This window comes from Amblyomma mixtum, chromosome 3, assembly GCF_055824585.1.
Source record: "Amblyomma mixtum isolate Tamu chromosome 3, ASM5582458v1, whole genome shotgun sequence".
NCBI lineage: Eukaryota > Metazoa > Arthropoda > Arachnida > Ixodida > Ixodidae > Amblyomma > Amblyomma mixtum.
In genome coordinates, this window is record NC_143014.1 from 397,927,705 (window position 1) to 397,940,362 (window position 12,658).

Sequence of the window (12,658 nt, forward strand, 5' to 3'; positions counted from 1 at the left end):
ACAAAAGGTGAATTACGTAACAAGCCGCAATAGTCTTCGCTCACAGTGTCGAGTAAATTGGTAGAGAAACGAACGCCCTCAATGATTGGCTAACCATTCAGCAGGGATTGATTTTTTAACAACTATTTCAGTAAGGAAGACGGGGTTCCTGTGTGCGCAATGCATTTTTCTTAGTTTTTTTTTCGTCGCAAGAACATGTGTATGTGCGGTTTTCTCACAGAATATTTCTGGCTCGGAGTGGATTCCCGCCTCTCTACTCAAAATTACCTCTTGGACCGCGCCATTTCGACACATTTCGATGCGCTTGCAGGAAAAAAAAAGTGCTTCGAATAAATCCGCGCACCAGTGATTTGTACAAATGCTTCTTTCTCTTTTTTTTTGAGGGACTGAGCCAGCTGTCTGTATAGTAAACATATCTGAGAGCGCGTTAACATGCCTACATGGGTAAACAATGAATAATAACACGAACGTGCGCCGCACAAGTGAGGAATTTTCGCTGGTGTGCCAATCATCGACACTAAGCCTTAGCCCCGAAAGCTGTTGCGATTCCACTTGTTTTCCTCTTAACTGAGTTAAACAAGTGAAATCACGGCCAAGGTTTCCACTGAGCAAAAACTTCGTGCGCCACTCGTACCGGCATCCCGTCGTACAAACGCTTCAGCGCTTGAAAATTCGCATCTTTCGTCTTTCTTACGGGGCGAAAACACTGCCAAAATCTGCCGCACCCTATGGGTCGTAGACATGCATAAAGGAACCTTATGGGCAGAATGCGATGTTTACGAAGCGGAAATATTTTCTTCTTGGAGTCAGGCACGGACGGAGGACTTCCATGGTGTTTTGTTTTTGCAGGCATCGTTTCCAAAGCTGCAGAGGCAACTGAAGCCTACGAAGCCACGGTAAGGAGTGCATGCTGCGATGCAGATACCTGAGCATAAAAGTAAAAGGATGGCTTGACTACGTCATATTCCAGTGTAAAATTTTGTCCTGCCATGAAAGAAATGAAGTGATTATTTAGACACATAATTTTAACGCACAGTAAAACAGCCAATACACTGTCAGTTCGGGACAACTGCGTCTTGAGTGTTTTTTTCGCTGGTTCATTTTCCTAGTAGACATGAACCTACTGGCCCAGAAATTCACTGTTTGGAACAGGACTAAACGAGCGGCGCGGTGCTGAGGACGGAAGTTGTGGGCTAGCTTTCATGGCTGTAATACTTTCGGTTCGGTTAAAATTCGAGTAAATGGATCGCTGTCGCCGCTTTGGTTCATTTAACATTACACACCCGGTGCTCGCATTCGTCTTACGGCATCGAAAAATGCTGAGCAGTACTAGGTTTTCTTCTTGTCTATTGTGCCATTTGAAGAAGGGTATCGAATCACTTCCTGTACCATTTTATCCCAGCGCTACATGTAACATTTTGGTTCCTAAATCTTGGTTTATATTTTTTTTTGCTCAAGACACCGGCTGTACAGCATGTGGACCGGACGTCTGCGAGGACAGATTTTGACGTGATCTCAGAGGTGAGATTTTTTTTTTGTCATTCCACGTGCAATACCACTGCTTACCTAAAGCCTGAAAGGCGTCGTCCTCAGCGGTATCAAGCGGCCAGCACAAGGGGGCAACTTGTGGCGTTACATGAGCGTCAGCTGCTGTGGCCACAATTTTAGTGCCACTGACACTCCTAGCAGTGCTCGCTCTCAGGGGTGACGGGGCTAGACTCCACGCAGGCGCCGGAGAGGCGCAGTATCTTGCCGGCTCTCTCAATGACGACGGAGGTGAAAAGGCGACCGAGGTAGAGGCGCAGCCTAGCGAACAGCTGGAATCTGCTGTTCGCTACACAAAAATCCTGCTGCGGCGTTCGTCGCAGAAGGATGCACTCAAATGGGCGGAGTCAGCAGCAAGCGAGAGGCCGTCGCTTACATTGTCGCCGCCATTTTCGTTGAGAGGTATCACGGCAGCCTTCCGCCGATACACCGTGCGCAACATTCGCGGCGGGCCTTCTTATTTTTTGTGCTTTGTCTCCTCAGCATTGGGCGTGAAAAAGTACTACGAGGGTCATTCCTCCTTCTGAAAAAAATAAAATACCAAAGCGCGTGGTTCGGCGACTTTGGAGGAACACGTTTCCTTTCGCAGTACTTGTACAGCAGCAGTGGAAAAAGATTATCGCAAGTGACGTGCCACCGGAGCCGCAGATGAGAACGCTCGAGAGCTGCGGTTACAAACACGCCAATAACAAGAGTGCCAGGCGTGTTCGCAAACTGGGGCGCCGCGCCAGCCACACGCTGACATTTGTCACTCCGATGACGTCCCTTGTTCTAATGTATTTCCGCTGCAGCTGTACATTTACAGCATAGAGTTTCTTACTATTACCTAGAGGGAAAGCTGGCGACCCCTCCATGGGAGTTTGCGTGGAGCCCTCTCAGGACCAGCTCAGCCACCATGGGCGCTCAAAGCATCATGGGCCGGTGAGCTACCGACTGCAGAACCGCAACTTTTGGCCAAAATATGATGCAAAAATTAACGCTGTTCGGTAATCAAGAATTCCCTAACATTCAATATCCTGTCTAATGATTGCAACAAATGAGCAGAAAAGCATGTAAATGCAAAGTTTGCCCAAAATAAGAGGTGGCTAGCTTTCCTATTGGCCAAGTGATGAACACTACAAAAACTAATATTTCGTGCTTAACAGGCGCACTTTTAAAAGGAAATATGTTTTAAAAAAAAATGTTGCTTCTTAAACACTTTAAAGGGTTTTTTAATGGCATTTCGGAAAAAGAAACCTTTTATTGGTGTCGTGTGCTGCTGCGGTTTCGCTACTATGGCTTTTGCACACTGCGTTCGCGCCAAAGTTGTCTGCGCACACACGAACAGCGTTTTCGGAATGAAACATCTCAGTAGTGACACTCCGTGTTCCCGAAAAAATACGCCTGTCCCGCACCAAGTAGCTCACCGGCCCATGATGCTTTGAGCGTCCGTGGTGGCTGAAGTGCAGCGCCGCCAGCTTTCCCTCTAGGTAATAGTAAGAAACTATGCTTTGCAGGCTCTTGCAGGCGCAACATTGTTCTGGCTTGTGCCACCAGCAGTGCCACCAAAAATGTGTCGTCCACTTCACACGTACGAACGCTTTGCGAGCAGCGGCTTCAAAATGAATCTGGATGTTTAAGCAAGCTAATGGTGTCTTCGACTGGTCGCTTTGATCATGTGAGCCAGAAAGCCCAGATCGGTTCGAGCTCTGAATCGAAGTCGTAGAAGACCCTCTCAAACCGAATAGGCGAGGTCCTCTCAGAGTGGGCACCCATACCAGCCTTACAAATATAAAATCCGCGGTAGCGCATGAAAAACTAATGGAAGGCCGATGGCGTATTCGAATCATTGACAGCGCATCCTGCACGGGTCTCCTCCCATGCACTGACTTCCTTTCGTGTCCTCTGGTGTCGTCTAGCTGGACATGTGCTACTGCACCGCCAACTCCACCATTGCGCGGGGTCCTGCTGGCCAGGATGGCAAGGATGGCCCTCCCGGCTTGCAGGTGAGCGCAGCGGATGACGCAGCCAGTCTTCAGGGTGCTGACTGGTAGATGCTCAATGATAGTGCGTGATTTTTCAGCAAACGCTCTGTACGCGCAGCTTGCAGATGCGTAACATGGGCTTTGCCTGATGACTCTTGCAAAACTGAGCTTTTGAGGTTATCACAAAGTCTGCATATTACTAGTTATTTGACGCTGTTACAGTCTATATATTATAGTATAGCTAGTTACGACCAAGTGTGCAAGAAAAATATTCGTTACTTGTTCATTACACTTGCTTATTAATTGCGATAATTATTGCTCATTACAATTTACTCAATTACCCAGTTTGAAGTATGCGCCTATCGCCTCGTTCCATTTTCGGGACAAATTAACCGACAGATTAGTCGGGGCCAGAGAAAGGGTACGTCTACAACAAGTATGAACTAACGGAAACACTCACTGAGCTTATTAACAAAGCAGAAATACTCAATACACTAAATCACGCCAGACTCGCGCACCAGTAATGGATTTATTAACTGATCCATAACGCAGTAAAAACGTAAAGTGCGAGTGTATTTAAGAGGAACACGACACAAAAATCCACAATCAGTCAAAGCATACCTTTTCAACGCTGCTTTAGGCGCTCAGTTTTGCCACCACCAATTAGAGAATGGCGCCATCTTTAGATAGCTTCTACCAATTAAATTAAACCGACCCGCAGGATGTACAGGTGTAAGTTTCAGCCTTTAATGCTTTTTTACTGGCACTGACTCCTACTTCTCGTGCAATGTGATGATTATCAAGTGTGTATTCTCTACAACTTAATTACTACAGCACTCACTTGTCCTTATCAGTCTCACTTTAAATTGAAAGCAATCAAGTTGTCTTTTGTTACATCTGTACGTGTGCTGCTTCCTTGCAGGCTTTATTTGCACTGTATTAGGAAACGGTATTAGGAAAACTGTTTAGCGTGTTCTGGCTGAAAATACAATTTCTGGTGGTCAAATTAAGCGCTAGATATTTGAGGGTTCTATATTGCACCTTTGTGTTGCCTGAGTTTATAGCTCGATCCTGTGGGACAAGTCACCAGAGGCCGTACTCAATAACCTGCCATTTTCCGTCGTCTATTTTGCGTTCATTCGGTCCTCTCTCATTGGTTATTCGGATATACCTGCGCTTAGAAGCGTCTCTAGCAAGCGACCCGGCCACTTTGTGATGGAGACGGCACCTTACCACTGACTGAAATTGGATACAATAAGCCGCCAATGGTGAGGTACATCGTGGAGCTCTGACAACAGCAGGCGACCTGACCTGACCATTGGTTGCATATAGGAGCCGATGGCAGCCAGTGGGGCAAGTGTATTTGAGCCGCGGGTGTATTTGAGTGACCAATGAGAGAGGACTAAATGGACGAGAAACGTACAACGAAAAATGTACAGCTTATAGAATACTGCCCCAGTTCACGTTTTTTAATTCATTGCAACATTCCGATGGGGCTGCCGCCGTAATGCTAAACCCGAACTATGACGCAGATCTCCATGTGTCATGCAAGTTTTGTCGACTTACAAATCAAACAGTTTCCTTAAGAACACCATCCCTTGTGCACTGCACGGGCATAAAAAAAAGTCTCGTTGAGCAACATGCATGGAGAGACGGGCTGGAGTTATGTGCAATGGTGGCAGTGCTGATGAGCAAAGGACAGCGCCCTACGCAGAAATTCAGCTACGCAAGAACACTTCCTGAACTAACTCGAACCAAAGAATACAGAGAAAGCAACGCTTGATCCCACCCAAAATAAGGTTGCGCTTTGTAGATAGCGTGAACCACCAGAGCTTGTTGTGGCACCACATGCTGCACACAGCGAGCTGGTACCCCCGCCATAAACGCTCACTTTCTAAAGAGAGAAAAAAAATAACATTTTTTGTCAGCACTTCATAATCGAAAACGGGCTTCATTGTAAGTCAAGGTACAGAACTGTACTGGTTTCATATTCTGGGTGTATACGACAGGAGAATATTGTGCGGCGCCGTGTTTCGCAATTTACAAGTATCCCATCACGTGGCGCTTATTTTCTGAATTAAACGCAGTTGTTCAATAGTTAGAGGCATCGAGTTCACGCCTCGCGCATCATTTTATTCGATGACAAGTTAGCGCAACATAGAACGAACACGACAGAGATAGACAGGACGACGGGCGGACAGGAAACGCGTCATGCTATCCGCCATACTCTTGTTCGTCCTGTCTTGCATGCGCTAACTGTTACCGAAGAACGTGGGGAGACCGAATATGCGTCGCTTACTTAACCAAATTGATGTTTATCATAAACGTGCGACGGGAAGATGAAGGTAGAAACTGGTACATGTAGGTTTGCTGTCTTGTACGCGCACATGTTTCACAGAGTGCCGCCTTGTTTAGACTAAACGCGCGCTTCTAAATTTCACCACAATATATGGATAGGCTTCTTCACGACTCTCCGTGTCCGACTGGCCCCAAACGAAGTCCTTTTTATAGCGATGAGGGTGGATGAGGTTTCCCTACCTTTCCCGCCATTTCGGCACGAATGTTCAACATGAACTAGTTTCGGCAGACTACTCGGCAGGCGACCTGGATCACTGATGAAATTTCAATACCGCTCAGGGCCCTCCTGGTGTCATGGGACTTCAGGGGCCGCCAGGTCCGCAAGGCCCACCAGGACCGCAGGTAAGAAGAAAGCACCGGTTCCACGGGGCCCTTATGGCACTTGTTGCCAATCATTTTTCTCTGCTATTTTTCTGCCACTTGTTTGATTCTGCAGCTTCAATTTTTTTTCTCTTGTAGGAAGTACGGAATCGTTTGGCACAGTAACTTCTCAACCAATCGCAAAAACATACAGCGGCTACCCACTGGGCATGATGCTTGGCTGGATGCCACTAAACTTGCTCGCTAACGAATGTTTCCTTTAATGCAAATCATCAAAAAAGACAGTTAGCTTGTATGGCAGCAACGATGAAAAAATGTCAGTGCATGAAGTAATTTGCTAAGCAAGCAAGCTAAATTACCATATGAGCTGTAGTACGTAGCTCTCGGCCTCATTGAGATTGCCTACAAGGACGAGGAGCAAACAGACTTGGATGCCAGAGTACTGTCTTCTTGCTCATTACACACAGCATTGTTAGCACAGCCAGCTTAAAGACGCTGTCAGTGTTTTTTGGCAAACCAAATAGCGCCAAAGTTGCTGACGCGTAGGCATTCGACCACAGGGTGTTCCAGGACCTCAGGGCCCACCGGGCCAGCCCGGACTGGACGGACAGCCTGGAATTCCCGGACCCAGGGGCCTGCCAGGCCCTCCGGGACAGCCAGGCCCATCCGCGCCGCGAATATTTGAGGTAAGGCATCAGCAACTTTGTCTCTTCCTCCGAGTCTAAGCGGGGGTTCATTTGTTGCAGTATTTGGTCCAGTGATGGTGCAGAAAAAAAAGCAGTGGACAGATGTGCTAAATAAGGGCATCAGGTAACGAAGCGGCAACGTACACCCGCCGTCAAAATTTCATGGAACAGGAATGTCCGCGAGAAGAAAAAAAAACACGATTTCAACGCCAGCCTTATATCCAGGCTGAATAGGTATACATGTATACAGCCTAATTCTGACAAAAAAGTGCTCGTGTACCATAAACACGAAGGAATGCAAAAATAATATAGAATGCAAAAATGGATGCAAAAATAATATAGAATTTATTTTTCCGTGACTCATTTATTAACCTTTTGACGCCCAGTGCACGCAACAAGCACGGCCGAAGAAATTGTTGTTCAACTTACTTGCAATTCGGGATTTTGCAACAAACTCTACCTCTGTAAAGCCAGCTACATCGCTGTGCGCTTTCATTCGTAGCGTTGCTCTTCTTAAAGGAAGCCATTAATCTGGTGCACGTGCTGGCAGAAAACTTAGGAGGCTTTCTTGTTTCTTTTGCGGTTAAGGATGCACAGACAGCCTCGCAGTCAGCCCACCGATCCCCCGCCCAGTCGTCGTCGATTCCTGTAGTTTTCAGAAAAAATGCGCGGCGCTAAAATCAGCTCATGGCCAAAGTTAAGTTGCTAAGTCTCTGACACAGGAGGATTTGTCAAAATTGTTCGGAAGCCTAGCAAGCGCTCTCAGAACAGCGGTTAAGTCTTCTAGGAAAACGGCGCTCGAATATGGCTGGTGTATGGCAAACTAAAAGATCTGCGCAATGATAAAACAGTGTGCGGGTTGCTACAAATGCACACGCCTCGAATCAGCATCGGGGGACAACAGGACACACAAATGCTTGTCCTTTCCTTCGCGGCTGGACATGATTTTCTTCACGCATAACGGTGAGAAAAATGAACTGGTTATCTGTGCTACGCGGAAAGGCAACTTCAGCCAGCTGGCTCCTGCGGTTTCCCAAAAGGAGCTGACTTTTCTCGGCATTTTGTGTCATTTGCATATTAGTTTATGTTGTGTACGCATGATATGCGCATGACTTGAAATTTTGGCTGCATGCTTTCGTGGTTCACCATTAAAACTGATTTGTGGGTCGGTGCTTGCTGTTTTTTTTATTTTTTACTTCCTGCTGCTCTTTAGCGCTCATTCCAGAGAATAAAGTAAAGGTTGCTGGTTGTTTTCATTAGTCAAACCGTGTTAGACACCGCATAACTGTGCGATCAGCGCCGTTCGATGTAGCATACCCCTTTTCTCCTAAGCTTCCTTGACCTTAACTGCCTGATTGATCAAAAAGTAAGCACTTGTCCCAACAGTATCCTTTGTTTCCTCTTCTCGTCGAGTACGCAAAAAGCATTATGCATAATCAAGGCTGCCTTGACTCATATAAGATCTTGGCGGGACGCAAGGAACCAGCAAGAAAAAGCAACACAAGCAATGACTTTTCTGAGCGCCCTTTCCGCGGCTGCGACCCTCATTCAAGTTCAAGACCGCATCTCCAGCTTCGTCCACACCTGTGGTCTCAATGAACAACACACGCAACTTAAATTGATCGCTGGCAGGCAAATGGTTTATCTGGGACCCAGACACAGATTGTCTCCTTCGGTGCCGCTGGCTGCTGTTTCGTGCTGAGTTAATTTCGTGCCTCTTGTACATTTGTGACTGAGTAAACTAGGGAGGCCTTTTATGTGGGGATAACTGGGGTTCATTTGCTTACTGGCCTACATAGGTGTTAGTTCGAGTGCACTGAAGGGCGTGCTGCGTAGCATCGACAAGCGGCGCCGTGTCATCCTCTGCTCGAAGTTTATTCGAGGGTGAGAGGGACAAGGCGGCCCACAGGACAGGGCGCCTGGCGGGTCGCCCTGTCTGTCGCTGCAGCGCCCTTCCTCTGCGCGGCTGGTTTAGCTGGCGCCATCTATGGGAGCTTCTTGTAACAGCAGGTAGGCAGGGAGCTGGCTGGCACGTGCCGCAACGGAGAGGCGTCCCCTTTATAGGTCTGGCTCCCGGGCACAGCTTCTGGGGCGTTTCCCGTTCGCCGGCTCCCCTTGGCGCCGCCCCGCCCTCATCCTCTCTTAGTATTCCGCCACCCAGCTCCACGCGCCCCCGAACTCGGGAGCTGTCTACCAGATTCCCAGGGGGGGGGGGGGGGGGGGGGGGGGAAGGTATACGCCGTTCCCGCCACCGGAGAGGGACAGAGACGGTTCCTCGGCGCACCTCTGGCTGGCTGTATACAGGAGGGGATCCTTCCACCTGACCACACTTTCTGCTAATTTATTCACAAAGACAAGAACCTCGGCATGCATATCAAAGGAAACTAGTCGTGGCCGGAAGGAAACGACTATTTTTACCAACATCTGTATAGTAAGCAGCTTACTATAATGCTGTCGCGTCGATTTCAGTAAGCTGACAATGTTACATTTCGACCTCAAAAAGTCTTTGGATGAGTTATGTCAAGGGGTGCTCTTCACCATTTTGGAATATGTGGGCTTCGGGGTTCGAATAGCTTATAAGAACTTCTGTGCTTTACAATATTTCATACTTGGCATTCAACGCTGTCAAATCTAGTGCCCCTGCTCGCGTTGGCTACATTCACGCCCAAAAAGTAGTTCGCCATCAGTGAAAATTATAGTCTGCAGATACTGACAGAGAAAGTGAGCCCGCGGAAATGTCTATTCCGAGGGTAACGAAGCAGGAATTATGATAAGCTTTGCAAGCAATTCAAAGGGGAAAAGTGGCATGTGAGGATCTAGTTGTCCGTGCTTTTTTTTTTCTGGATGCAACTTCCGGACTGCTAAGCTATGATTTTCCTCCTCTGTGTTGGTCCGTGTTCATTACACCTCCACCCTTCTATCGCTCCCGTTCCCACTGGGGCCTGTGCTAAGCTCCATTGGTATTTCCCACTAAGATTATTAAAGCTGTCTGAGCGGGCAGAAAAGCCGGACTAAAAAGGTGATTATAAGGCACTCGAAATTAACGAGACACACTAGAGCCGCGAGTATCTTCAAAGCAAGGTTGCTCTCCCTCCTTAATCGGCAGCTGGACAACGGCTACACGTCAGGACTGTTCAGCGGGGCAGGTCCCTTCAACGGCAGGCCAGGCCCGGGAGGACCTCAAGGCTTGCCGGGACCGAGGGGCCACCAGGGTCCCAAGGGTGATCAAGGACCCAGAGGTCGAGACGGACAACAGGTGAGCAACTTTGGAGTTGTGCACGGCCTGCATCGGGTGTCGGAAAGGTACAGCATTCTCCGGTGGCGCCTGCTACGTGCCGCTAATTGCGCCCTCTATAGGGACCTATGTGACATCAATGGGATATTTTCGCGTTACACTGCAGCTGCTGTCTGCCGAGTCCGGATTAGTGCGGAAGCACTGTTCCGATGGGTCAACCTCGAGCAAGATTTTGGGATGTTTGTACGCTTGCGGTGTTTGTAGGTTTGTGCCAAGTGAAAGTATTAAATAAAAAGAAATGAAATAAATATCCACGACTTGAAGTCGAACCCGCGGCACCGCGAACAGATCGGTTTCGAAGGCCGCTGCGCGAGGGCACTATGCTATCACCACAGCCTAACATGCCTCGTGTTAAACTGCAACACACTCTCGCGCTGTGTATTGCACACTTCTTCAACTAATACCACTATCCAACTAATATTCGGGCTTTGAGCTATGTGGCGGTAATGACGAACAGATGTGTGCTGCGGGCGTTGGCGTGGGCAACACTGCTGCCGAAACGCGGCACAGGAGCATAGACCGCCGGCGTACATTAAGTGAATAGGCATTGGCGATGAAGAAGGTGAAGATGCACATAACTGGCTCCCTGTGTCAGTGGAAACTCCCTGCTGACTCCCTGGGGCAGTGGCGGGGCTGTCCACCTGCGAAAAACTATGCTTGGCAATGCCAAGCCGCGAGCAATTATTTTTTCCTAAGCAGCGCTTGGCCTCTTCCAATATCCCCATAGCCTGTTTTGGTATTTCCTCTTCTTCCTCAACACTACCGCTGGTCATTATCCTGAGGCTACCGGTAATTCCCGATGACAGCGTCCTTTGCGTTCAGTTATTCAGTTATATGAAAACAGGAGCCTCAGTGCACGTCTAGGTGGCATTATAATCTGTTGTTTAGACTGCTAACCTGCGCATTGCTCTAACCACTGTTGCTCGCAGGGTCCGCCTGGGCCACGCGGGGAGCAAGGACAGTCGGGATTGCCCGGCCTCCCTGGGCCTAGAGGTCCCGCCGGACCGGAAGGCCCATCGGGACCAAAGGTGAGACGGCAGGTGGGGCTGTCGGGAATTGTTATAGAAGGAATGACTTCTGTCACACAGGCCCATTCCATCGCCTATTGTTATAGGAGACTTGTGAAGATGCTATTCATAGCTATTCTGCATCCTGCGTGCGTTGTTTGCTTTTTGAAGTAACAAAAATTCTGCGCAAGAAACACTAACAAGGGTGAACAGTGGGCAGGACAGCCACTAACTTTCAACTTTATTGCAGAACAATGCATCCTTATTAAAGGCTCTGAGTAAACGCATATGAGCGGCCATGGGCGAAGCACTTTGCGAACTGAGCAATCTATAAGAACCCAAAACACATGGAAAAGGTCATACATCATGCTCAATAAACAGAAAGAGATACTGCGGGGCAAAAGCTAAATAAAAAAGCCCCTATAAGATCTAGACAAAAATCCGAAAGTCAACAAATTACCCCGCTTAAAGATGATAGGCGCTGGAAAAATTAAGTCAGGAAAAGACGCCACAAAGCTAAAGATGAAGAGCTGAAAACCAGTGTGCATGATGGAAGCGCACATGCCCCTTAGATACACCACTCATACACTTTTGAAGAAAACCATCCTCAAATTAAAACTCGCAATTGAGTAGAAAAATGGACTGTGTGCATTTCAGCTTCTTTCCGGCCTTTTTAATACACCGACGGCCTACAGCTGCGCTTCTCTTTTGCAATTTTCGTATATTCCGTGCGGTTTACCCTGCAAAGCATCTGCACCATTTGGAACTGTCGGCCAAAGACCTTCCTCATTTTAAGGGTACAGATAGTCTATGTATCTTCATCTCTCACTAAAGAACCGAGCGGTCCCTCCAAAGTACTCGCGAAGAAATTTCGCCTTGAATTCAGTATTTAGTGCAATCTTTTTTAGATTTTGTCGCGAATGTTTGTTACTTGCTGAATTTTTGGAGGGCTTTTAGCCTTAAATACTTTTTTAGGTCGTCTGTGTCCTGGTATTGCTTTCTTGCAAATTCTACCCTTGTCACCCGTATGGTCAGCTTCCCTCTTACATAAGGTTTGATGGGCTTTCAATGGTTTAGTTTGTCCTGTCGTAGTTAGCAAGGTGAGGTGGCGCTGTGATTAAGTTTGAGGCTCGCACCGGAGGCTGTAGAAGTGCAAGGCATTGGTCACAGCGCCCCTGATATCGCGGCCCATGGGCCATAAAAGTTGTTAAAGGACTATAGACACCTAACTCTGGTGGCAAGTTTTATTCTCTACAATGATGCGAAAGACCCTACTATGCATGAATAAACATGGGGCATTCACTTACGACCGCTAAATAATTTATGCTGGAACTTTTCTGTCATGCTGTTTCAGTTTCTGTTTCAACAGCCGTACGATGCCTGTGACATCAAAGTATGGTTATATGTCACGTGAGGAATAACAAAACTGCGATATAATCGCTGATTCATCGTTTTGAATCACTATAGTGCTGAAGCCAGCAT

General features: G+C 47.7%; 1 protein-coding gene across 2 annotated transcripts in view; it reads left to right on the forward strand.

Annotated features, from left to right (window-relative positions):
- Mp (collagen XV/XVIII-type protein multiplexin) overlaps nt 1-12,658 on the forward strand; it is a 264,052-nt gene that overhangs the window by 196,507 nt on the left and 54,887 nt on the right. For both annotated transcript variants that reach the window (XM_089584492.1, XM_089584493.1), the window contains 7 exons: nt 850-896; nt 1,459-1,521; nt 3,444-3,530; nt 6,147-6,209; nt 6,749-6,874; nt 9,981-10,130; nt 11,099-11,197. In XM_089584492.1, coding sequence (XP_089440618.1) covers nt 850-896; nt 1,459-1,521; nt 3,444-3,530; nt 6,147-6,209; nt 6,749-6,874; nt 9,981-10,130; nt 11,099-11,197 — 635 coding nt within the window. The remainder of the gene's footprint in view (nt 1-849; nt 897-1,458; nt 1,522-3,443; nt 3,531-6,146; nt 6,210-6,748; nt 6,875-9,980; nt 10,131-11,098; nt 11,198-12,658) is intronic.